This window comes from Lepidochelys kempii, chromosome 12 (genome assembly GCF_965140285.1).
Source record: "Lepidochelys kempii isolate rLepKem1 chromosome 12, rLepKem1.hap1, whole genome shotgun sequence".
In the NCBI taxonomy this organism is placed as follows: Eukaryota; Metazoa; Chordata; order Testudines; family Cheloniidae; genus Lepidochelys; species Lepidochelys kempii.
In genome coordinates this window covers 2,459,826-2,486,318 of record NC_136391.1, presented here as the reverse complement: position 1 = coordinate 2,486,318, position 26,493 = coordinate 2,459,826, and the positions used below count along the sequence as shown (strand labels likewise).

Genomic DNA, 26,493 nt, shown 5'->3' with positions numbered 1-26,493 from the left:
CCAGAACCACTAACCCAGGAACCTATCCTTGCAACAAAGCCCGTTGCCAGCTGTGTCCACATATCTGTTCAGGGGACACCATCATTGGGCCTAGTCACATGAGCCACACTATCAGAGGCTCGTTCACCTGCACATCTACCAACGTGATATATGCCATCATGTGCCAGCAATGCCCCTCTGCCATGTACATTGGTCAAACTGGACAGTCTCTACGTAAAAGAATAAATGGACACAAATCAGGCGTCAAGAATTATAACGTTCAAAAACCAGTTGGAGAACACTTCAATCTCTCTGGTCACTCGATTACAGACCTAAAAGTGTCAATTCTTCAACAAAAAAAACCTTCAAAAACAGACTCCAACGAGAGACTGCTGAATTGGAATTAATTTGCAAACTGGATACAATTAACTTAGGCTTGAATAGAGACTGGGAGTGGATGGGTCATTACACAAAATAAAACTATTTCCCCATGTTTATTCCCCCCCCACTGTTCCTCAGACATTCTTGTCAACTGCCCGAAATGGCCCACCTTGATTATCACTATAAAAGGTTTTTCCCCCCCAAGCTCTCCTGCTGGTAATAGCTCACCTTACCTGATCACTCTCATTACAGTGTGTATGGTAACACCCATTGTTTCATGTTCTCTATGTATATAAATCTTCCCACTGTATTTTCCACTGCATGCATCCGATGAAGTGAGCTGTAGCTTACAAAAGTTTACGCTCAAATAAATTTGCTAGTCTCTAAGGTGCAACAAGTCCTCCTTTTCTTTTTGCGAATACAGACTAACACGGCTGCTACTCTGAAATCAGTTACTGTACAGGATAAGTAAACTTTTTCTTCAAGTGATGATTCCTTTGTGTATTCCACTCGAGGTGAGTCACAAGCAATATGCACAGAGGTGGTGGGTACAAGGACCCCTACCATACGACTGATTGAAGGACACCTTTACTAAAGGAAACATCCATTGTTGAAGTCTGCACCAGGGCATAATCTTGCAAACTTACAAGAGGGCCTCCACGTTGCTGCCCTACTTATCTAAAGATGACAGAGGTCTTGCAGGGAAGCTACAGAGGTTACCTGACCTAGCTGAGTGTATCCTAACCCCTTGCCTGGCATGGGTTTCAATCAATTCATAGCAAAGCAGAATGCAGCCCAAAATTCATTTAGAAAGTCTCTGCGAGGAGACGGCTTTTCCTCTCATTTCTCCAGTGAAGGAGACAAAAAGTTTAGGGGAATGAAATTAGGGCCAAAGTCTCCTTGTGACTGCACCCTATGGAAGACTGTGTAGGGAGAGACTCTGCCATAAGGGCTGCCTGTTCTCCCACTCCTTGCCAAGGTGATGGCAACAAGGGCAACTTGCATGGATAAATGACTGAAGAACATGAGGCTACAGGACTCAATTGGGGATTCAGATAGGACTAAACTGAGGTCTCACGCCAGGGATGGTTTCAGCACCAGAGAAACACCTCATACTGGGACCGGATGGGCAAAGATGGTATAGTTGTACATCCAGGGGTGACAGGCACTATCATCGGGGGGGAGGGATAGCTCAGTGGTTTGAGCATTGGCCTGCTAAACCCAGGGTTGTGAGTTCAATTCTTGAGGGGACCATTTAGGGATCGGTCCTGCTTTGAGCAGGGGGTTGGACTAGATGACCTCCAGAGGTCCCTTCCGACCCTGATATTCTATGATTCTATGATCTGCCAACTGTACCCTTAAGGAGCTGGCGATAATCCTGATATCCTCAGGGAGGGGAAACAGCCCAATAAAAGGGGGATCCGGGAACTTTCCAGGGATACCTGATGACATTGTTACCATTTGGAAAATCTCTTCCATTTTGCTGTGTAGCACTTCCTTGAGAGTCTATCTGAAGTTCCTAGCATGATTTCCGTGAGGACAACCAGCCATCCAAGTAGGGGAACAATGACTTGCCCTGACGACAGATATGCCACCACAACCAATAATACCTTCATGAACCTCCTTGACACTCCCAAGGGGCTGAATGAGAACAGCACTTAGTACCGGTCTAGACCAACAGTAAACCTTAAGAACCTCCTTTGTGCAGGGATGCTACACTTGGAGGGGATAGGAGTTTCCCGAGGCAATACAAGCAGGTGTTATGGCTGTTGCTGACTGGGAAGGCCCAGAGACACACCACACATTTCTTAAAACCTGGGGCCCTGGGCATAGTATAAAGGGGGTGGGAGAGAACCCCAAAAGTTCTTTAAAGAGCTTATCTAAAACTAACTTAGTAAAGAAAAACTATTTACAGCTAAGAAAAGGAAATGCTAGGTAACCTGCGGATATTAGAGGGGTTCTGTCTCAGAGCACAGGTGATAGAACAGAACTGAAAAGCGCTGGGGCGGGCTGCCTTATCTCCTTGGAAGGGAGCACAGAAAGGTGTAGGACACAAGAACGGACCTCCGGACCCTGCTAAAAAATATCATCCAGCCTCAAGCAGATGCACATCTCAAGTGGATTACACATAGGGGCCTCACTAGGAGACAATCATCCAAGAAAAACTATTTCTACAGTAAGAGGCTATAGAGAGAAAGAATGACAGATAATCTGAATGTGCACCGCAAAACTTTCAACACAAGGCGGGCCCAAATTTGGAAAACTCATAATCTTATAAAAACATTGTCTTCATTTGAAGACAACTGTGGCAATCACAGCTTACTTGCTTACTCTTTACAGAGAGAAAATACTCTTCTAGTAACTATGTCTCAAAGAGCCTGGCAGTTCCAATAATTCTTTTAATCTCGCTCACTAAGGCAGGCTTACCTTATGAGTTGTTACAAAGGTGGCCTGCTTGGAATGTACTCAACACGTCCTATGCAGCAAGAGAAGGTCAGTGAACGGATTAAGAATGACCTCTACATGTTGTGCTATTAGGGTTGCCAACTTCCTAATCGCACAAAACTGAACACCCTAGCCCTGCCCCTTCCCTGAGGCCCTGCCCCCTGCTCACTACATTCCCCCTCCCTTGGTGGCTCGCTCTCCCCCACCCTCACTCACATTCACTGGGCTGGGGGGACAGAAGGGGGTTAGGGCTCTGGGGTGGGGCCGGGGATGAGGGGTTCAGGGTGCAGGAGGGGGCTGCGGGTTGAGGCAGAGGGGTTCAGGGTGTGGCTCTGGGCTGGGATGCAGGAGGAGGTGAGGACTCCGTCTGGAAGTGCAGGCTCTGGGGTGCAGGGTGGGGGGCGCTCAGGGGGCTGGGGCAGGGGCGCAGGCTTACCTTGGGTGGCTCCTGGTCAGCGGCACAGTGGGGCTAAGGCAGACCTTGCCTGTCCTGACTCTGCGCGGAAGTGGCCAGCAGGTCTGGCTCCAAGGCAGAGGTGTGGAAGGCAGTACTGCACGCTGCTCTCGCCCATAGGCACTGCCCCCGCAACTCCCATTGGCCATGATTCCTGGCCAACAGGAGTTCGAAGCTGGTGCTTGGGCAGCACACGGAGCTCCGTGGGCGCCCCCATGTAAGAGCCGGACCTGCTGGCCGCTTCTGGGGTGCAGTGTGGAGCCATGACAGGTAGGGACTAGCCTGCCTTAGCTCCTCTGACTGGACTTTTAACGGCCCAGTTGACGGTGCTGACTGGAGCCACCAGGGTCCCTTTTCGACCGGGTGCTGTACAATTTAACCCTAAAATCTCCACGGACCCGTATATTCATCCTTTAAGACATCTAAGGACTAGCTCACAGTTCCCGTCTCTCCTCCTCTCCCTCCACCTTGCCAGCAGTGCCACCTCCCAGTTTTAGAGACATTCCTATTTCTCTCCAATGGCGCAAGGGCTCCTCTTATGCTCCTCAGCCAGCCAGCCTGTTCAAAACGACAACCCTACTGACCCCAATGCCTACTACTGCTGCTCTGAGATGCCCATGTCAAAGAGGCATGAGCCGGGGAAGAAAAATGGCACAATCACAGCTCTAGCATGAAACATGTCATTCATGAGCCATTGCTTAAGCTGACATGGAAACTACAAAGCAGATTTCAGCTACTCTGGTTCACTTACGATTGATGGGCAACTCAAAAGGATACATTAACTTGTCTGCTTTGCACAAGTGATGATGATGATTTGTACTTCTAGAGTATATCAGTGTCAATATGCATACCAGAGGCAAAGCCTGACTTAGAAATACTGATTGTGCAGAAGAATACAAATCTTTTGTTCTAGGCACAAGTTGCAGACAGAGAGCCTAGAACTAGCTCTGAGTAGTTAAGCTGCCTTGTCAAAAGGGTTCATTTTGTTAGAAAGGGGTGAAACTGAGTGTGAAGCTGCTGAGAAGAGCTTTCAACTGAACTAAGGGGCACAGTGGTCACATCTCCTACCTCATCAGAACAGTGCATCTGCAGCTGGGGATCTAGCCGGTAATCAAGAGCAGATTCCTGGATTATTACTCGGATCTGATCCTCGCAGTCTGGAGACAGACGCTATCAAGAGGAGAAAGATAGCAATTAGCCAACCAAATACTGAGCTTGATTTTTGCAAGTCAGATGTCTTGGCACCTTTAATAATAGGGTTAAATGCATTTAAGATGTTTATTCTATAGTGAAGGCTAAGAGATAATGAAGGTTAAATTGTGAGTGCAAAGCACATGGACTCTTATTCGTAGGTCGCCCCAGATTACACACATATACACTGCGAGTGAGTCTAATTTACTAGGACGGAGGGTTAATCAGAGTTGCTGCGCATGTTTCTATGCGGATCATATTTACACATTTACCTTCCTCACTCACCTGGTCTGCATATTTCAACTTGAGGCAGGAGACAACCTGCCCCTCCAACTCTGCATCATCCTTAGCTGTACTCAGAATATTTTGGCAAAATTTGGGGATGTCTTGTTTGCAGGCCTTTCTGAGCACTGGATTCAGGCGGTAATCTAACCAAGAGAGGAAAGATGGAAAGGAACTGCATTAGAATTTACACACTACTGGAAAAAAAGATGTGTCAACAAGGTGACAGAGCTCCAAAGAGAATCTGTAGGAGGAATTCCTTCTGGGTGACACTGTCTTCCAGCAGTTTAAAAGAGTTAAATTGTGACTTCTTACTTCGAAGAAATTGACCACATAGTAACAAGCCTAGGGAGTAAGTGAAACCAATAATCACATGACACTCAGTAACTAGGGTGGAGAGACTGTTTGTTCTTAGATTCTGGGTGAAGGGGAATTAAATGAAGGGAAGCTGTCTGCAGTTAAGGCTGTGCAGATCACTTCTCAGCCCAGGCAGGGAACTAGCTTCTTCCCCTGGATAAAAAAGTGAAGTGGAGGCCATGGTACCTGTGTTCTGGGTGATCTGTCGCTTGGTGATCATTTGTTTACATTTAGGGTCCATCACCTCACTGTTCTTATTCTGTTTCAGACACTGCAACATGTTCTTCGAATCTGCTTCAGAGCAAAACCTCTGCAAAGGGAAAGCCAGGTTTTATAGCATATGAAACGTCAAGCATTCACAAGGGAGACTAAATATCTGTCTGCCCAAGCCAAAGAGGGACCATGACTGACTCTCCCTCCCAATACCCACCACCAACAGCAATTCCTCTCACACTCTGCTTTGGCAGGGGAGAGAAAGGAGGGGAACATCATTTTATGCAGCACTGTCTGAATAGCTCCTAGCAACCGAGAATCATAGAAAATCAGGATTGGAAGGGACCTCAGGTGGTCATCTAGTCCAACGCCCTGCTCAAAGCAGGACCAACCCCCAATTAAATCATCCCAGCCAGGGCTTTGTCAAGCCTGACTTTAAAAATATCTCATGAAGGAGATTCCACCACCTCCCTAGGTAACGCATTCCAGTGCTTCACCACCTCCTAGTGAAAAAGTTTTTCCTAATATCCAACCTAAAAAATATGGAGAGCTAGAAGGGACCTTGAAAGGTCATCCAGTCCAGTCCCCTGCCTTCACAGCAGGACCAAGTACTGTCTCTTATTTTTGCCCCAGATCCCTAAATGGCCCCCTCAAGGATTGAACTCACAACCCTGGGTTTAGCAGGTCAATGCTCAAACTACTGAGCTATCCCTCCTCCGAGGTCCCAGGCTGCAGCTTGCTGCTCTATGTCAGTACCACCAAGCAAAGCCAGACGCCCCTTTACTTCCCCATTCACAGTATTCTCATTCCACATTTTGGTGCAAAACTTCCATTATGTTTTTCTGGGTCTCATATACATCTTTTTCCTTTCTCCCTATTTGCTCCAGAAACAGGAATAAATGGAATCTGGTGATCGTACCTACAAGTCACTGCCCTGTGCCACAGGTGTGGTGCAGGAGACCAGAACACTAAGGCAGTACTCAGTGCAATTTATGGAGCACTGGAGAGCTGCATGTAGTGCACAGTGATAAAATTGTCCATCTAGATCAATGGATTGACAAACACTCTGCAGACTAATCACTGCTCTGCTGGATCCTGCTCTTACAGGGAGGGTCTCTACTTCTAGGAGCTTCTGTGGTGTGGTAACCTTCCGCTAGCCTTGATTATGCTACAGATTTTTTTTTAAAAGCCTGGGTCCATTACCAGCTCTACAGTCAGACATTGAGCCTCAGCCATAAATGGAGCCAGGTTACTTTTTTTTATTAACTCTCCATGTTAACTCAGTGCCCTGGGCTCCTCCAGCTATCCAGCAAAGTGTTTATTAGTGTTTAATGTTGTCTCCTGACTACAAGGTGTCAGCATTCTGATCTTGAGGGTGGTTTAATCTTGCATGCGGCCAGAGCAGCTATATGATTTTGCCTTATCTGTCACTTGATAAAAGTCTGTATTAGCGGTGAACTGAAAGAGTTACATCAATCTGTGTTCTTGACAACTTCTTGTCCTTTGACAGAAACGGATCCAGTGCAGAAGCAGGACAGACGAGATCCAAGTTCTATCAAAAACTCCAGCACATCAACCCCCTTTCTCCTCCAACACCAGCTGATACTCCAGGCAAAAGATTTGCTTGTACCCCAGCCTGGCATTTGGAGGCAGGGAGTGCATTTGAAAGAGGAGATCCCTGAAAGAACACTCATGCTGATTCAAGGTGATAAGTAAAAAAAAAAGACCCAGTTATGTTGTGTAAAAAAAAGCAGCACGGTCCGAAGCAGCCATTTTGGAAATAAATCATCGTAGAGAATGCGGAACTTGGGTTTTATTTTATTTTAAATAAAACCAACCCTTTCCCCCCCAGCCTTGTGTCAAGTATGAATATGCTGAGAGTTCTAGGTGAATTAACGTTCCTTGTGGTCTCAAATCCATCCTCTCACTGGTCAGCCTGCTACTGTTACCTTGATCATTTGTTTGCAGACCCTCATGAGTGTGTAATCTAGTTCTGGATCCATCATCTCATTCTCCTGCAGTTTAAACACTTTCTGGTGACAGCGGTTGCTCAGACGCTTCTTGTTTTCCTTCAAACACTCAATAATCTGCAGCAAGACAGTGTGACAACAGTTGAGAAAGGCACACCGCTTGTAAAAATCCTCCCCTCATACTTGGTCAAGAAATACTTTTGGTGTTCCCCTGTGGGCTCATTTTCAAGTATCTGTACTTGTTAAATCCTAGGCATCAGAGGCTGGAATCCTTCCCCCCCCCCCCCCGACATACACACACAAAAAATCATTAATGTTGTACTGTAGACCAGATTGTATTCAGCTAGCCACTTGTTAGTTTTAGTCAGATGGTCATGACACCTTCCTACTCAACTAGATTTACAAAATCCCTCACTTTGGCACGGTACAAAGGGATAAACCAATTGTCACATTGTGCTCTGATGTTAGGCAGAAAAAGCTGGACACTGAAATGCTCTAATCCTCACAAAAGTTGGAAAATACTCCAAAATGCAAGTCTAATGCTGTGTGTTAGTGAGACAAGGATGTTTTTCAAAAACAGGCTGTGTGCAGTGAAAACTGACATGTAAATAGTTAAAAGAAAAGGAGTACTTGCGGCACCTTAGAGACTAACAAATTTATTTGAGCATAAGCTTTCGTGAGCTACAGTTCACTTCATCAGATGCATGCAGTAGAAAATACATTGGGGAGATTTTATATACACAGAGAACATGAAATAATGGGTGTTACCATACACACTGTAACGAGAGTGATCAGGTGAGCTATTGCCAGCAGGAGAGCGCCGGGGGGGACGGACGGGGGGGGACGGGACGACACGGACACACCTTTTGTAGTGATAATCAAGATGGGTTATTTCCAGCAGTTGACAAGAATGGAACGGTAGCGGGGGGGAAATAAACATGGGGAAATAGTTTTACTTTGTGTAATGACCCATCCACTCCCAGTCTTTATTCAAGCCTGGGTTAATGGTGTCCAGTTTGCAAATTAATTCCAATTCAGCAGTCTCTCATTGGAGTCTGTTTTTGAAGGTTTCTTTGTTGAAGAATTGCCACTTTTAGGTCTGTAATCGAGTGATCAGAGAGACTGAAGTGTTCTCCGACTGGTTTTTGAATATTATAATTCTCGACGTCTGATTTGTGTCCATTTATTCTTTTACGTAGAGACTGTCCAGTTTGGCCAATGTACATGGCAGAGGGGCACTGCTGGCACATGATGGCATATATCACATTGATAGATGTGCCGGTGAACGAACCTCTGATAGTGTGGGGTCGTCCTTCAGGATAGGTTGTAGATCCTTGATGATGCTTTGGCACCCTGACAGCAGGATTGTTTGGCTATAAAGACTCCCTCGTCAGGCCCTACGCTACCAGCACTCCCAGCTATCTTCGAGACACCTCTGACTTCCTGAGGAAACTACAGTCCATCAGTGATCTTCCTGAAAACACCATCCTGGCCACTACGGATGTAGAAGCCCCCTACACCAACATTCCACACAAAGATGGACTACAAGCCGTCAGGAACAGTATCCCCGATAATGTCACAGCTAACCTGGTGGCTGAACTCTGTGACTTTGTCCTCACCCATAACTATTTCACATTTGGGGACAATGTATACCTTCAAATCAGAGGCACTGCTATGGCTACCCACATGGCCCCACAGTATGCCAACATTTTTATGGCTGACTTAGAACAACGCTTCCTCGGCTCTCGTCCCCTAACGCCCCTACTCTACTTGCGCTACATTGATGACATCTTCATCATCTGGACCCATGGAAAAGAAGCCCTTGAGGAATTCCACCATGATTTCAACAATTTCCATCCCACCATCAACCTCAGCCTGGACCAGTCCACACAAGAGATCCACTTCCTGGATACTACAATGCTAATAAGCAATGGTCACATAACCACCACCCTATACTGGAAACCTACTGACCACCATGCCTACCTACATGCCTCCAGCTTTCACCCAGACCACACCACTCGATCCATTGTCTACAGCCAAGCTCTACGATACAACCGCATTTGCTCCAACCCCTCAGACAGAGACAAACACCTACAAGATCTCTATGATTCTAAGATCTCTATCAAGGGTTCTTACAACTACAATATCCACCTGCTGAAGTGAAGAAACAGATTGACAGAGCCAGAAGAGTACCCAGAAGTCACCTACTACAGGACAGGCCCAACAAAGAAAATAACAGAACGCCACTAGCCGTCACCTTCAGCCCCAACTAAAACCTCTCCAACACATCATCAAGGATCTACAACCTATCTTGAAGGATGACCCATCACTCTCACAGATTGTGGGAGACAGGCCATTCCTTGCTTACAGACAGCCCCCCAACCTGAAGCAAATACTCACCAGCAACCACACAACACACAACAGAACCACTAACCCAGGAACCTATCCTTGCAACAAAGCCCATTGCCAACTGTGTCCACATATATATTCAGGGGACACCATCATAGGACCTAATCACATTAGCCACACTATCAGAAGCTCGTTCACCTGCACATCTACCAATGTGATATATGCCATCATGTGCCAGCAATGCCCCTCTGCCATGTACATTGGCCAAACTGGACAGTATCTATGTAAAAGAATAAATGGACACAAATCAGATGTCAAGAATTATAACATTCAAAAACCAGTCGGAGATCACTTCAATCTTTCTGATCACTCGATTACAGACCTAAAAGTGGCAATTCTTCAACAAAAAAACCTTCAAAAACAGACTCCAGTGAGAGACTGCTGAATTGGAATTAATTTGCAAACTGGACACCATTAACTTAGGCTTGAATAAAGACTGGGAGTGGATGTGTCATTACACAAAGTAAAACTACTTCCCCTTGTTTATTTCCCCGCTCCCTACTGTTCCTCACATGTTCTTGTCAACTGCTGGAAATGGCCCACCTTGATTATCACTATAAAAGGGTCCCCCCCCCCGCTGGTAATAGCTCACCTTACCTGATCACTCTCGTTACAGTGTGTATGGTAATACCCATTGTTTCATGTTCTCTGTGTATTGTGACAAAGTTCCTGCTCTACCTTGCATCCGATGAAGTGAGCTGTAGCTCACAAAAGCTCATGCTCAAATAAATTGGTTAGTCTCTAAGGTGCCACAAGTACTCCTTTTCTTTTTGCTCTACCTTGGTGGGTCTTGTGCCTATTGGCAGATTTGCTCGCCTTCGAGCTTCACGGCAGCCCTCAGCTTGGCCATTTTTCTGCACCCACAGTCCAGGTCGACTCCTCCTGTGTCTGACCAGGAGTTGGGAGGATTTGGGGGGAATCTGGCTTCCAGCCCAGGGCCCTGTGCAATGCAGCTGTCTAGAGTGCCTCCTGGAACAGCTGTGCGACAGCTACAACTCCATGGGCTACTTCCCCATGGCCTCCTCCCAACACCTTCTTTATCCTCACCATAGGAACTTCCTCCTGGTGTCTGATAATGCTTGTTCTCCTCAGTCCACGTTCTCACTCTCAGCTCCTAGTGCCTCTTACTCCCAGCTCCTCACACGCACACCACAAACTGAAGTGAGCTCCTTTTAAAAATCCAGGTGCCCTGATTAGCCTGCCTTAATTGATTCTAGCAGCTTCTTGATTGGCTGCAGGTGTTCTAATCAGCCTGTCTTAATGGTCTCCAGAAGGTTCCTGATTGTTCTGGAACCTTCCCTGTTACCTTACACAGGGAAAAGGGACCTACTTAGCCTGGGGCTAATATATCTACTTTCTATTACTCTCCTATAGCGATCTGGCCCGACCATGTCACAGTATACAAAATCTTCCCACTATATTTTCCACAGCATGCATCCGAGGAAGTGAGCTGTAGCTCACGAAAACTTATGCTCAAATAAAGTTGCTAGTCTTTAAGGTGCCACAAGTACTCCTTTTCTTTTTGCGGATACAGACTAACATGGCTGCTACTCTGAAACCTGTAAATAGTTAAGAAGCTCATCACCTGTGCATTGCCATAGGGCACATTCGGGCAATTGTTCTTGATATCACTCTTACAAGCTTCATACAGCTCTGGTTCAAGTCGAATATCCTCAGTCTGTAAGATAAGTAGACCCAGGAAAACAAGCAGTTAGCTAACTCAATCAGAAAGTCAATTTGTGTTTTATCCAGGGACTACAGCATATTCACAACAGCAGACAAAGGAGGCACTGGAGTATCACAAAAGAGAAGTCTTTAGTGCTTAGAAGTTAATGATCTAGTGAGTAAGAATGATCAGTGCTGAAAAAGTCACTGAGTTGTCACATGTCTAGGTACTATCTTGAATGCATATCCCACTCTGGGTACTTTTCACTGGCTACCTTTCCTTGCAGGACTGACAATATCTGGCTCCCTTGTCCCACTCACAGACGTCTGTCACTTATGTATATTCACCAGCTTCATTTTCCACACTTACCTGATTGTGTGTTTGAATGATCCTGGTCAGGGCAAGTGGTGAAAGCCAGTGAATAATCAGTTTTGCAAATCTATGCAGCAGATCAAGATACAGTCACATCTTACAGCTGGCTGTGGGTTTTAGGGTATGTCTACAACTGCCCACGTGACAGCACGGCCATGGCAACGCTGTGACGTGGGCAGCGTAGTCATGCTTTATTGCCAGGGGAGAGCTCTCTATACCGGTGCTGTCTATACTGGTGCTTTTCAGCGCTAAAACTTCTCCCTTGGGGGGTGGGGGGGTGTTTTTTCACAGCCCTGAATGAATAAAGGTTTAACACTGAAAGTGCCAGTGTAGACACAACCTTAGAGTGAAATTCTATTTTACACCGCTTTACTAAAGCAACTGTTTTGCATTTAATCTGAGGTCACACAGAATACTAACAATGAGTGGGGTTTCCTTTCTTCCTCTAAATGCAGGGTTCCTCTACAGCAGTGAAGATTCCTCTCTTTCCCTCCACACCAGGGTCCAAGACAGCCAACCTCCTTCCGATTGAAGATTAAAGGTCAGAACACTGATGGGAACACATCCTGGTGTGCTCATTAACTGAAGGTGCTGCTCAGTGCTGCAAGGCATTCACTCCCCCCGACCAACAGACTGAGCGTGCTGCCTCTGAGGGTGCTGGGGATGGTCAGTCAGAGCTTCACCATTTACACAAAATAATGTAGGGGGAAAAGTCTTGTGGCTCTATTAATGTAAATACTACCAATGCCAGAGAAGGAGTTAGCCTGCTCTAGAGAGGTTTTAATCCTTGCTCAGCCACTGACTCAATGGGTGGCCTTGGACAAAACTTCATCTCTGTGCCTCAACTTCCTCATGTGTAAAATACAGTTCACACTTTCCTCATGGGGGCTAGAGGGAGTCAGTGGTTGTGTATTAAGAGCTAGATTCAGGCAGCCAGCATCAGAACACTAAGTCATCACTGTGAGTCTGAAAGGCAACTGGGTTTGATGTGTTGCTTTAAAAGTTGTTCCTTTCAGCTCTCCAAGTACAAAGTGGGTTAGCTGTATCTCATGAGCTTAATTCGTTTTCCAAAGTATGCAAGAGAGGAAACTAATATTGAAAAATAGATGCTCAAGAGCCCCATGCATACTTACCATCTCTAGCTCTTCGACGCGCAGCTGTTTGCGGCACTTCAGAGACACCCTCTGCTCCCTGGCATCCTGCAGTGTGTCATTGCGCACTGTAGTGCTTAGACAGATCACCACATCCACCCTGCAGAAAAGGAAACCCGTCCCTATTTATACATATGCCAACTCATTTCTTGGCCTTGTACACCAGGCCAAAGGTTAGCTTTGCACACCATGTCGCCAAGAAGCAAGTAACTTGGTAGCCTACGACACTCAGGAATGCCATGTCAGCACACAGTGCCTGTGCATTTGATCAGAAGGCAGAACTAGCCCAGGCATGATCGGATAAGAGTGTAACTGACTGCAGATTAAAACAGCCAGTGTGAGGATTTCTAATCCCGAATCCAGACTCGGCAGCTTGGTTCTGTACAGGACACTATAAATGCAAGCACAGGGGGACTTGTGTAAAATCCCACTGAAAACCTGGGACTTGTGCTTCAATCATGTAGCTGCTTTTGAAAAACCCACTCTCAATGTCATGGGAATGGTTCTCAAAGTAAGCATATGCGCGCTAGAGAAAGAGTGACTACGCCAGCTACAATATGTTGCATAAGGCAAGAGTAAGCTTGAGCTTGTATTCCAATTCACATTTTTATCATCAATTGTTCGTAGATCATATTAGACGATTAAAACTTTTCTCTTCTGAAGAGAACAAGCCTGCTGGAAATTTGTGGAGCTTCTCCCTTCGTCAGCTAATCAACAGAGTCTCCTACCTCTCAGGAGTAGCATAAGACAATGGAAGTCCTTTAAAAGTCTGGAGTGTCTGCCTAGTCTTAAGGCCATTGAACAGAACAGCAAGATTAGAAATTTGCAACTAAGGCGGAAGTAGTATTTTCCTAAAGAGGAAGCTCCTCCATCGTAAACGTTCGCCGCATGCAGTCGAGCAAAGCGGAACAGGAACAGCAATTTTCACTGGGACAGGCTAACACTTCTGGCAACAGAGGCAAAGGAATGTTGTTAGAGGACTTCATTACGTGTTTCTAGTCATTCAGCTGCTACGTACTTTTTTTTGATGTTGGGGCAAAGTTTCAGCACATCCTCCTTGCAAGCCATTTTAAATTTGTATGAGAACCTGAAATCCTTCATTTGAACCTAAGAGAACAAGAAGCAGACAATAAAAGGAGTATATCAAAACAAGTTGAGACAACAGGCTTGCTTAAAACAGCATATTCCATAGCACCTGAATTGCCATGCTCTATTAAGACAGGGCCAATACATTGTGTACCTGATGCAATTCCACTGACCAGAAGCATGGGCGCCCTCTGGCCAATTTCTCCTCTTTACCCTTACCCCCACACCTCAAACAACGTGAACCACAATCTCAAGGCATCCTTACTACAGAAGGAGTCTCAAGGCGTGACAGGTTTGGATGAGCACCTCATAATTTGCCTAACAAAATCTGCGGCAGCCTCAAGCTTTCCTGGGGCAGCTGCCTCTGCTGACTATTCATCACCAAGGCTAAGGTTTTGTCAGGGATATTTTTAGTAAAAGTCACGGATAGGTCATGGGCAAAAAAGAAAAATTCACGGAAGTCACACACAGGTAACAGCTTCCGTGAATTTTTCTTTTACTAAAAATATCCCTGACAGAACGGGGATCAGTGGGTCTCCACACTGCCTGAAGCAGAGCAACTGCACGGAGGCTGCGGGGTACCCCCGCTGCCCACAGTTCCAAGGGTCTGCCGTGGCCAGGAGCAATAAGGGGTCCCCGCCCCGTCCAGGCCCCCATGGGCAGCGCGGGAGCCTGTAGCTCCCAACCACCGCAGGCTGAAGTCACAGAGGTTGCTGGAAGTCACAGATTCCGTGACTACATTGTAGCCTTACTCATCACCAGCAACATACTGATCATGATCCATAAACGTCAGAATTGCACTGATGGAGGGTTAAGAAGGTGGCAAGGAAACTGGAGAGCTGACTTTTAACCACCACGAATGCCCAAGAGATATCAGGGACCCAAGTATTCCGCAATTGCAGAATTCACCCAGAATTTAGCTCCAGTATCTCAACTTTCATTGTTTAAAAGGTAAGTTTCTAGCCCTGACAGTTGGGAAGGTCACCTCAAACATGTACGAAGTGCAAGCCACTGCAAAGAGCCTGAAACAACAGCTCAGAGGTGTGAGCGGCCCTATTTCTCTCACCTGGGGCACCCCATGGACTCTGCATACCACAGAATTATTTTTGCTACAGACAGGGAACTGTAGCCAGGGAGCCAGATGTGCAAATTGGGCAGCTAGGCTGCCGAGAGAACAGAATCATAAAATATCAGGGTTCGTAGGGACCTCGGGAGGTCATCTAGTCCAACCCCCTGCTCAAAGCAGGACCAATCCCCTATTTTTGCCCCAGAACCCAAATGGCCCCCTCAAGGATTGAACTCTCAACTCTGGGTTAGCAGGCCAATGCTCAAACCACTGAGCTATCCCTCCCCCACATAGAATCTCAGGGTTGGAAGGGACCTCAGGAGGTCCCTCATCTAGTCCAACCCCCTGCTCAAAGCAGGACCAATCCCCCAATTTTTTTTTTTTTAAATGCAGAGTAGCACCCAAAGCCTAGGGAGCTGAAAAGAATCACCATAGAAGCTGACTACAAGCTCCCCACTTCCCTGCCATGCACAGAGCAGGACAAAGACATTCTGAATCAGGCTGCTAAAACAACATTGTAACTGCTGAAGACCACGGAGCCGAACCATCTGGAGAACAGAGTGAAAAAATCCATCAATCCATGTTTTCAACCAAGAGCCACAGTTGTGTGGGGATAGGTGTGGGAGGGATGGGAATGCTGGGTATTTCATAGAGACACAATGAATTAATATTGCCATAGAATTTGTTCCTACTGTGCTACAGAATACACCGGGCCCTGCCTCAAAGAGAGACAGGGAAGGGGCATCAATGGAATTAGAACTAACATTCGAAAGTGAAAGTTTATGACTAGATGTACAAATAGTGACATGAAATAAGGGATCAGATTTATGAAGTGAATTCACAACAGCTGGACTGGGTCTTGGATCATGAAGAGGGGCATCATAGAATCATAGAATATCAGGGTTGGAAGGGACCCCAGCCCCCTGCTCGAAGCAGGACCAATTCCCAGTTAAATCATCCCAGCCAGGGCTTTATCAAGCCTGACCTTAAAAACTCCTAAGGAAGGAGATTCCACCACCTCCCTAGGTAACGCATTCCAGTGTTTCACCACCCTCCTAGTGAAAAAGCTTTTCCTAATATGCAACCTAAATCTCCCCCACTGGAACTTGAGACCATTACTACTTGTTCTGTCATCTGCTACCACTGAGAACAGTCTAGAGCCATCCTCTTTGGAACCCCCTTTCAGGTAGTTGAAAGCAGCTATCAAATCCCCCCTCATTCTTCATCCCCCCCTCATTCTGCATGATCAGAAGTCTCCTACCCACCTCTCCCTGGACAAAGTGAGATGTTATAAGGTATACGGTGTGGGGAGGCAGGTAATTGCTCACCAGCTGGAAGTGAGTGACTCCAATGGCGCACTTCTCATTCATCTCCTTCTGGTGCTTGTTCTGAATCAAACATTCCATCAAGTCCCCAGAGTCTATCTGGTTATCTGCCATCTCCTGAAGGAAGGAAGCAGGGACAGGCTGTTACCTCCACTTCAGAAATGGGTTACCCTCTTGAAAACATTCCCATTCCACCATGCTTTTTATAAATCAACCAGGCAATCAAATGACCACTAATAAGAATTCAATGCAGTGAAATTAACAGCTCTTCTATACTTTGAACTTGGGCTCATTATGTGACGCTGTGTGGATTAATTAACATTAATCCTTCTGTAGATACTTAGTCACACATCTGAGAGTGGAATGCTCTCAAAGCAGCATGAACCCCCGCCCCCCCCCCGGCCAACACCCATGGTAAGAACTTTGTAACTAACAGATGTGAAGCTACCTGCTTATCATAAAGTGTGATTAATCAATACCACAGAGTGATGCAGTAAAGATGAGAAACAGCAAGAGTGTCAGGAAGGGAGCAGAGCCACTGGGGAGTCTGCTATTGTGGAACTGGGGTTCTGACCCAATATAAAACAGTAATATTTTGAATTACAGGGCAATTTCATCTAGAGGTCCTAGCTCCTGTGACAGGGCTTATGATAATAGCAGAAGCCCTGGGTGGAATTAGGAGCCTTGGGATTCAGCTGGCTATTCGATATATAATTCGTCTGACTAACCTGTTTTTTTTAGTTCTGTGAACAATCTGACTATGGTTCAGATGTGTGTATTTATGACACCCCTGTACACACACATGGGCTGAAAACAGTTACCTAGTCCTAGATCATTAAATTATTGTAAGGCAGGGGTCAGCAACCTTTCAGAAGCGGTGTGCCGAGTCTTCATTAATTCACTTTAATTTAAGGTTTTGCGTGCCAGTAATACATGTTAATGTTTTTAGAAGATCCCTTTCTATAAGTCTATAATATGTAACTAAACTATTGTTGTATGTAAAGTAAATAAGGTTTTTAAAATGTTTAAGACGCTTCATTTAAAATTAAATTAAAATGCAGAGCCCCCCAGTCCTGTGGCCAGGACCCGGGCAGTGTGAGTGCCACTGAAATCAGCTTGCGGGCCGCCTTTGGCACACAGGCCATCGGTTCCCTACCCCTGTTGTAAGGCAATATAACCCAAGCTGCAGTTCTGGCATCACATACAGGGCTTGGGTGTTCTCTTAGCTTTTATCCTTAGGCAAAACAAACATGCGGCATACATACATCATTAATTGCATCCGTTTACATTAGCATTCACTCTGATGCCTGGGTCTGGTACTTCCTATTATGCTTGAACAATGAAAATTCTAACCTTTCCAACATCCTCTCATTTCCCTAGGGGTCCCAGACTATCATGAAGAACTTACATGACAGAACGTCTGAATGATGGGCTCACACGCTCTCATCAGCAAGGCTTCAATCTGAATATCCTGCAGAAGAGACATGCAGCATTCAGCTCCCATAACAACTGCACAGCAAACAGCCATAAGGGGAAGGCTCTGTTCATGCATTAAAGGTTCTGAAAATTGTGCTCCAAGTCAAGCTGTCCCCTGAGTTTATGGTATTTTGTTCAGATGAAATCCAGACAGCTTCACCCTTTGGCATTGGTGGTCACGCTGCGTGCTCCAGCCAAGTGTGGGTGAATGCTGGGAGAGCCTTCCAGGTTGTAGGCTTGGAGCAGAACAGCTCTCCATAGAGCTGGAGAAGCCCTTACCACTCAGATAATTAAGCCAGCTCAGTCTCGCTAAGAGGAACTCATTCTAGAGACACTACAGTGATAGGTGCCACACAGCAACCTAGATACCTGGAGATTAGTGGCCATTTTCAGCAAAATGCATTCGAAGCGTGGAAAGGAAACAGCCCCTAGAGCAGAGAGTGTCTTGGATGTAAAGCAGAGCCAATGATTAGATGGAAAGGCACTCAATGAAAACGTGGGCTGCTGCAAGAAGTGGTGCGGTTGACTCCATGGATGATGCTTTTCCCACCACTCACTGCCTAACATTGCCTCCAGCAAAACACTAGGCGGGCGCTGTGTGCTGCTGGAACTGCTTTCAGAGAAGGCCAAAATCTGAGCTCCTGAGCGTATTTTGGTCATTACAGCTCTTGTGTTCCTTTCTGCAAGAGTACAGGTGTTAGCCCCAGTACCCCGGCCACATTCATTGTGGTGCTTGCACTGAGCGCATCTCAAATCCCAGCTGTTATTTCATTTCCCTACAAACACTTGTGCAGTACTGACACAGGACAACTTGCTTCACCTCAAAGATGGCTGCATTTCTGTGGTGGGTTGATGACGTATCAGAAACCCACCACAGAAATGCTATATATATTTTTCCAGGATTGGTATGAGGGCAGCTGGACATGCTCTGTTACAGACTCTTCCCTTTGTGCCAGGCTGCAAACTGCTTACCTCAGACTCCAACTCAGTAAGGTTTCCAACTATGTCTCTGCAATCAACCACTAAGTCATCAAGATGGTCCTGGAGGCATTCAAGTTCCTACAGAGAGACAAGTCATCTTAATATGTGACAAGATACTGAAAATTCAGAGCCCTGTGCCAGAGAAATTATGATACATACAACATCTTAGCAAGTAAAGGATCCCTAATGTTCACTGTGCCCTCCCTCTGCCTGCTTTCTGAGAACTAAACACTGCTTTGGAGAAGTTCCAGTTGTTCAGATCAACTCAAGATTGCAAGAGCAACAAGGTGTTATGCTAGATGAAGGGCCTCAGCTATAGAGTAGCTTGGAGACCAGTCTTGCAGGACTAGTGGATTAGATTATACTAAAATGAACATGCAAAATCTTTAATGTTTCACGTTTCTTGCTCTTTTGGTGCTTGCACTAACCATCCAGTGGCTTCCCTGCTCATTTCCTTAGTAAATTCATAAGTGCTGGGGATGCTGGTCTTGATGCTTTACAGATAGGGTAAGATGAGGCACACAAGAGAAGTGATTTGCACAAGGGGAGACAGCAGCAGAACTCAAACTTCTAACCCCCAACCCTTTACTGTTCTAGATCAAGGTGCCTCCCACAGCCAATGAGCTAAGTGAAAATGATGAAAAATGTTTATTTTGATAGAGGTTTTTTCACCACCCTGAAGACAAGATTTTCATGTTTTCAATGCAGATGGTCTTGAATCCAAGGACAATTCTGAATTTGATATGTTGCATTTTTCTGCTTTAGAGAGAAAATATCTCTGGATGAAAATGAACCTCTGTCCACTCAGTCTTATTTTCTAGTGGAAAAATACTATTTTTTTTTTAAAAAGCTAATCACATTTTGAACATACAAAGTAAGCACCTCTGAATTTTCAAATTTAGTTTAAATGTTTTGCAAAAATCAAGTTACAGACACTATCAGCAGTGACTGGGAATGACCTTAGGATGGAACACCACATGCTGGAATGTTTTGTCTGATGGTTTGCTCTTAGTTTGATAAGTATAACCTTCATACATGGACAAACATCCCAAACTACCAAACAGGGGTGCTGGAACAATTTGTATAGTGGGGGTGCTGAGAATCATTGAACCAAACTGTAAATCCAGTGTATGAGGAAATCATTTCAAGCCAGGGGGTGGGGCGGCACCCCCAGCACCCTTAATTCCAGAACCTATGATACCAAAACCTATCAGTGAGAAACCCTTCAAAAAACGAGTGAGGTGCTCTCTTTCGCATACACTAATTAACAGCTCTCTCCCCAGAGCTATGCCAGAGCACAATGATTTAATATAAAAGAACTATCTGTTGGAGTCTCATTAAAGAGCAGCAGGTGAATTTCACTCTTTTCAAGCACAGGAAGCATGTTAATATTTGCCAAACGGAAATGGGACAAAGTTTATGGGGAAAATAAATGTCAAGTTTGTAACAGGATATTACAAATATGAGTTGAAAAAAAGATACTTGTTATATCAAAGGAGAGCTCATGGTGTTAACTATCACTTCATATTAAGCATTCAGATCTCTTTTACAAAGCGACTTCCAGAGCTGTGTAGTTTCTTCTTCACAGACATTACTACCCATTGTCTTTTTGCCTATTATATATTTTATTTATTAAAGTGCCTGGGAAATTTACAAATTGTAATAAACTATAAGCTATGAACATAAAGAATCAACACCTGCCAGCAACAAAGGGGTTCCTTCGTCCCCATACAAAAAGGCATTTGCACAGTACCTGTCCTGTCTCTGTTTTTTCACTGCACCATTTCCCCAGGTCGATCATGCACTTGTCCTGGAGGGCTGGATCCAGCTTCACATCCATTGCACGCTGGTGAAGGATTCGCTGTACTTCTGCTCTGCACTCTCGTGACAGCTAAATGGGGAGCAGAGAACGGTTTAAAGGGGACAAATGTGCAGCTCTGACCTGCTACATTGCAAACTGATTTGTTCAGTTACTAATAAATGATGTGCCATGGAAAGTGACAAGAAATTTCTCTTCTTCCTAACCTCCAGTGAGAGAGCATCAGCCCCACGATAAGCTTGGCCTCTACCAGCCAGGTGGTCTGAGCTCCAAAGGTATCCTCAATTCTGGCTTTCCTCATTGCTTGGAGAGCATTTTCCCCTAGGGATGGATACTTTGTTCCGTGGTCTTTATGGCATGTAGTATTCAGCAATGAACATTTTACTGGAAGCTAACATTCACTTGGCTTTGGAACTAAATACTAGAACAGGCCTCTAAGTTGGCAAACAGGACACCGCTGCATTACACATGAAAAGAGTGTTTCTATTTTTTGAGGACTATGTCTGAATCTGGAGACACTCATAACCCAGTGATGGCATCAGTTTATGAAGGACAGCCCTTATCCTTGCACAGTGTGTCCTGTCACTTCCTTTAGGCGAGTCCTATATTAGCATAACAAGGATGATGATGTCAAGACTGAAATAGAGGCGCAAACTGTGGAAGGGTTCAGGGCTGCAACAGCAGGAGGTGATGCTGGTGAGCTGCAGTGCTGAACTAGCAAGATATGCTGCAACTCAGGTGTGAGATGCATTGGCAGAGTTATATGAGGTCTTAAACCTGGAACAGAATGGAGTATTGAAAGTTACATAGAACACTGTGAGCACCACTTATTGGAAATTAGGTAAATACCAGGTGGTATATTTATATAGGCAAGTATTGTGGGCAAAGTACAGCTCTGATCAGTGGGATCAGTCTTTCATTAACACTGAATTGCGGACACACCTGCTCCCCACATATAAAGAACTTTTCTCCCATAACTGCTACATCATTTGCAGTGGCATGAAATTTCTGTGGTTAGCACTAATGTAAAATGCATTACAACGAAAAGTTCAGCTCATGGCACTAAAAGGCTGAACTGGAAACCATCGAATAAAAAATTCATTCCCTAAAAGGAAGGAACCTTTGATCAATATTTGACCTCCCTATCATAAGACAATTTACATCAGGCTCTAGAGCAGGGGTTCTCAAAATGGGGGTCAGAACCTCACAACCCCATAAGGGGTCATTACATGGGGGGGGTCACAAGCTGTCAGTCTCCACCCGAAACCCCGCTTTGCCTCCAGCATTGCTGTTAAATATATAAAAAAGTGTTTTTAATTTATAAGGGGGGTCGCACTCAGAGGCTTGCTGTGTGAAAGGGGTCACTAGGACAAACGTTTGAGAACCACTGCTCCAGAGAATCATTTCGTAAGCAAGAGTGTTGCATAATCCCACCAAAGATCACTGGAACTGCATCCTACAGCGCAACCACCAAAGAAGCAAATGGAACTTTGAGCACCAAAATGTTTCCGAGAGGCTCAGTCCCTCAACAAGGCACTAGAGGGCAGCAAACTCAGCACAAGAACCCACTGAACAGCAGTAAAAGGTTTCTGAAAGCACATATCCAAGGAGGAAAGCAGCTGTGCAGTAAGTCAAATCTTTACTGTGCTCTAGTCATAAATTTTACTGGGAAATGCATTATGGTTTCTCCTACCTAGGGTTAAAATAATAGTCTGTGTCACTACAGAGACCTTCTTAATAGATTATGTAAACCAAAGGAAGTTGCTTTGAACAGACTCAGGTCTTAATCTGAGAATAGACAGCCTGGTCTTTATGACAGTGGGACTTTTTGTATAAAAGCAGTCTGGCAGCTAAGTGGCTGGAGCACATGGCAGTCTAATGATTTGCTAGATGCCTTTACATAGTGTCTATGCACAGATTTAAACACAGGACTCTTAGGTCTCAAGCTTTGCTGCAACTCCTTGGACAAATGCCTCAAGGTGGCAATTCTGCTGGTAAGACACCACATTTCTCCTCTTTCTACTGAAGTTCTAATATAGACATTAGAGGTATGTCCATGGAGGACACAGCTGGTAAAGATCTTTGCATTGACGCAATAAATATCTGCAGCAACTGCCTTTTCAAACTAGTTTTCAGTAGTACTGACTGTCAATGCAGCATGACTGATAGCTGAACATGCATCCGACTCACAGATCACCAATGAAGAGAATGAAAAGTTAATGTTGAGTGCATACCCTCCTTCCCTGCTCCTCCGTGCGGTAGGCATGCCTGTACAAGCAGGAAAAGACAGCCCCTGTAGGCATCAGGTCACTAGTAGTCTCATTCCAGCCATGGGTATGACAGAGTCGAGAAGCATCTCCCTGACACTTGCGATAAAGGACTGGATCCAATCTGTAGTAGAAAAAAAGGAAGCCAACATCATTACCACAGCACCTTCCACACCCCAGCACCTACCAAATGCTTTATACATTTTTGGATACAGAAACCACAGAAATGCTTATGAAGTGGACAGATCCACTATTGACTGAACACAGCAAAGCATGAGAACTCTATAACCAAACCAACAGGCAGACCGTATAACACTCAATCGGGAATCAAGTCCTTACTCTTGCAACAAATGCTCTGGTATCGCTGGTGTCTACAGGTAGTGCGGATCTTGATTTTATATCTTCTCCCAAAGTGGCCACCTCCAGCAGCACAGTCTCCCATAACATGCAAGGGGATTGCTCTAGTACAGACTCATAAGGAAGTCATGAATGAATCACCCAAATCACTTCCTGACGCACCCCCGTTTTCCCTTAAGACCTCCCATCCCAACGTTGAGGAGGCCTGGCAATGCTTAGTGCAGGAAATCTGAGAAAATCAGCTCCCTGAGGGAGTACAACAGGTGACACAGCAAAGCAGAGTGCACACTAGATTTGCCTAAAGAGAACCTCCAATGCCAGTACCATTATTTCCATTTTGAAATAAGTCTCAGCTTTACAGGAGACAGATTTAGTTCCAGTTAACCACAGTCAGTCCAGATTCGGGAGACAGGGCAAAGTGAAGCCTCATTGTCCCTGCTTTGCACACATGGAATCTGCTCTTGGGAGGAAATGTTTAATTATATTACACCAAAATGAGAGATTGGTACTATGAGCCTCTGGAATGGAAATGTAGTGGCAGAGAGGGTTAGTGGTGAGGTTTATAAATAGCTTCAGGCCTTCATGGCATTTTCAGAAGGACAGGGAGGAGGAGGAGATTTGTAGAGAAAACAGTTCCGCAAACACTTGCTTTTGAGAAGCAATAAGAAAAATAAATCATGCAAGATTTCCATTCTGCCTGCACTCCTCGGGAATTACACTGCAGCTTCATTAGCCAACTCAAGGGACCGGTGGTTATAAACATGAAAGGCCGGGCACCAGCTGTCCACTTAGGATTTGAGTTAGAACGATCTTTGTTCAAACAGCATGAGGGTTAAATACGCATTAGTCAACAGAAGGAAAAATTCTGCAGTTAATCGAGTGGTTTGGTTCAAACAAGTGATTCCCTGCTGGAAGTGCAGGACAGGCAATAAATGCAGCCATCAAGGGAGGTAGGGGAAGGAGGGAAATTAAATGTGTGAGATACTCATCACTGGAGATACTCTGGCCAAATAAAAAGGCAGTGATGCTCTAAAGGGAATTCCACCTAGTCCACATTGGCTGGAAAGACAGGGCTTACAAGGATTTTGGGAGTGAAACAAGTCAGGAATGGAAGCATTCCACGTTCCATAAAAGAATAGGAAACCTCTTACAGAAATAGCGAATCCTCCCTATTCGCTATCCTGAAGAGCAAGATTTTTAAAGGAATACCCACCCATCACTACTGAAGATAATGCCCATCCACTGAGCAAGTAAACTTCATCTGAAAGGCAGGCAATGAACTCCTTATAATTATGCACATGCCTACCCTCCTCTCAAGTCTCAAAGCTCTAAATAAGGACATATAGGTTGGAAAGTTGAACCTCTAGTTCTATATCAACACCAGGCATAGGAGGGTGGCCCCACAGCAGATTTGGCTTCCAAGGCACTGGACAGAGAGATGAGAAGCCAAGTCTCCAGGGCATAAACATGCTGGTCATTAGTATAAAGTACCTCCAGCTGAGCAACAGAAAGCAGTGCTGGTGTACAGGGGGTTGCTTATCTGGCACAGCTGATGTGTGCAACAGGAAGAAAAATTAAACCCTCTGTTTAACAATACTCACTTCCAATCACGAGAAATAAAGTACTGGAGCTCCAGGAGCCTGTGTTCACAGTCCTCTACCATTTTCTCAGTGTACAAGTGCTCCATAAGGCAAGACAGAATCCTGGGAATGGAAAGGAAACAGGAGAGAAGAAAATGAGAAAGGCCATGCTGTGGGCCCCCCACGTACACCAGTCATTGTACTGATTCCACTCTATACTCTATGGATCTGCCTTTCCATAGAAAAATTTTGGCTGGTAAGAGTTGTAGGTCACATCATAGAGGTTTCAAACAAACAAAAACAAACCAAACCAAACCATTCTACCTAAAAAAAGGAATAAATCAAAATAGTTACACTCCCATGTGTGCTGTGTTAAATTCCACTGTTTATATGAACTAGACTCAAATGTGTTCACAGTTAAATCGGGCAAAAGCATCATATTTTTATTTATATATAAAAATAAAAAAATTTGGCTCAGAAGAGGGTATAAATAGGACAGTTGTCTCTGCAACATGGATTTCCTTCTTTCATCTTTCGAAAAACCTTCTGATACTTTTTTACTGCATTTCTCTTTAGAAAAATGACACTAGGAAGCTGTGTGTAACAGAAGATAGCACACCAAATGATACAAGCTCAACCTACAACTAATAAAGCTAGACAACCCTGGCTAACGCCATGACAGTCCTATAACAAAAAAATTCAGCATGATCCACAGCAAGAGCTGCATGCAGATTGCATTCCACTTCCAGCTGCTATATAAATTGCTGGTACATGCTCTTGATTGCTTGGGAGTCTTCATTTTTAGACTGGTTAATATCTCGTTTGGTTACTCAAGTGAGCTCTACTATTGCTACTGGGCACGTGTAAAGTACAGTGTGACTATGAAAAAGCCACTTACATTGGATCTCCAGATCGTATGTGTTTGCAAGCCGTCTGTATTACTGATTCACAAGCCTCATTCAAAGCTCTGTCAATGCGGTAATCTGCACCAGGGTCAGTCTCTTGAATCAGAGTTTGAAGCTGGAAGAGAGGAATTGGAGACAGAAAAATAGCTTAGCCAGCATGGCAGATCAATGTCAGTGCGCTCCTATCTTCTAATTGGCAATTCCACAATGCTAACTGCCTTGTAACAGACACCACACCTACTTGACAGTTGCTCATTTTAGCAACTGACAATGCAGAATGCTTTAGAGAAGGCAGGTTTTTCACTCACTCCCATTAAAGTTAGATATCCTTTCCCAAGAAAAAGCCCAAATCTGTGCATCTGAGTAAATGGCCTTTAACCGAAACACTTCTCAAAATCAACAGTTTCTAACTGGATAGCAACTGAAGCCTCCGTACAGATTCATAGAATCACAGAATATCAGGGTTGGAAGGGATCTTAGGTCGTCATCTAGTCCAACCCCCTGCTCAAAGCAGGACCAATCCCCAACTAAATCATCCCAGCCAGGGCTTTGTCAAGCCTGACCTTAAAAATATCTAAGGAAGGAGATTCCACCACCTCCCCAGGTAACGCATTCCAGTGTTTCACCACCCTCCTAGTGAAAAAGGTTTTCGTAATATCCAACCTAAACCTCCCCCACTGCAACTTGAGACCATTACTCCTTGTTCTGTCATCAGCTACCACTGAGAACAGTCTAGAGCCATCCTCTTTGGAACCCCTTTC

General features: G+C 45.0%; 1 protein-coding gene across 4 annotated transcripts in view; it reads right to left on the bottom strand.

Moving 5' to 3' along the window:
• The window catches only part of GLG1 (golgi glycoprotein 1), a 176,672-nt gene that overhangs the window by 12,650 nt on the left and 137,529 nt on the right, over positions 1 to 26,493 (bottom strand). For 2 of the 4 annotated variants that reach the window (XM_073307096.2, XM_073307097.2), the window contains 14 exons: positions 25,726 to 25,847; positions 24,849 to 24,950; positions 22,858 to 23,014; positions 20,558 to 20,695; positions 18,796 to 18,882; positions 17,756 to 17,818; positions 16,351 to 16,464; positions 13,889 to 13,977; positions 12,853 to 12,970; positions 11,267 to 11,359; positions 7,252 to 7,389; positions 5,276 to 5,399; positions 4,736 to 4,878; positions 4,328 to 4,429 (listed from right to left, as the gene is read on the bottom strand). In XM_073307096.2, coding sequence (XP_073163197.1) covers positions 4,328 to 4,429; positions 4,736 to 4,878; positions 5,276 to 5,399; positions 7,252 to 7,389; positions 11,267 to 11,359; positions 12,853 to 12,970; positions 13,889 to 13,977; positions 16,351 to 16,464; positions 17,756 to 17,818; positions 18,796 to 18,882; positions 20,558 to 20,695; positions 22,858 to 23,014; positions 24,849 to 24,950; positions 25,726 to 25,847 — 1,590 coding nt within the window. The remainder of the gene's footprint in view (positions 1 to 4,327; positions 4,430 to 4,735; positions 4,879 to 5,275; positions 5,400 to 7,251; positions 7,390 to 11,266; positions 11,360 to 12,852; positions 12,971 to 13,888; positions 13,978 to 16,350; positions 16,465 to 17,755; positions 17,819 to 18,795; positions 18,883 to 20,557; positions 20,696 to 22,857; positions 23,015 to 24,848; positions 24,951 to 25,725; positions 25,848 to 26,493) is intronic. The other 2 variants (XM_073307099.1, XM_073307098.1) reach the window with 2 other exon arrangements.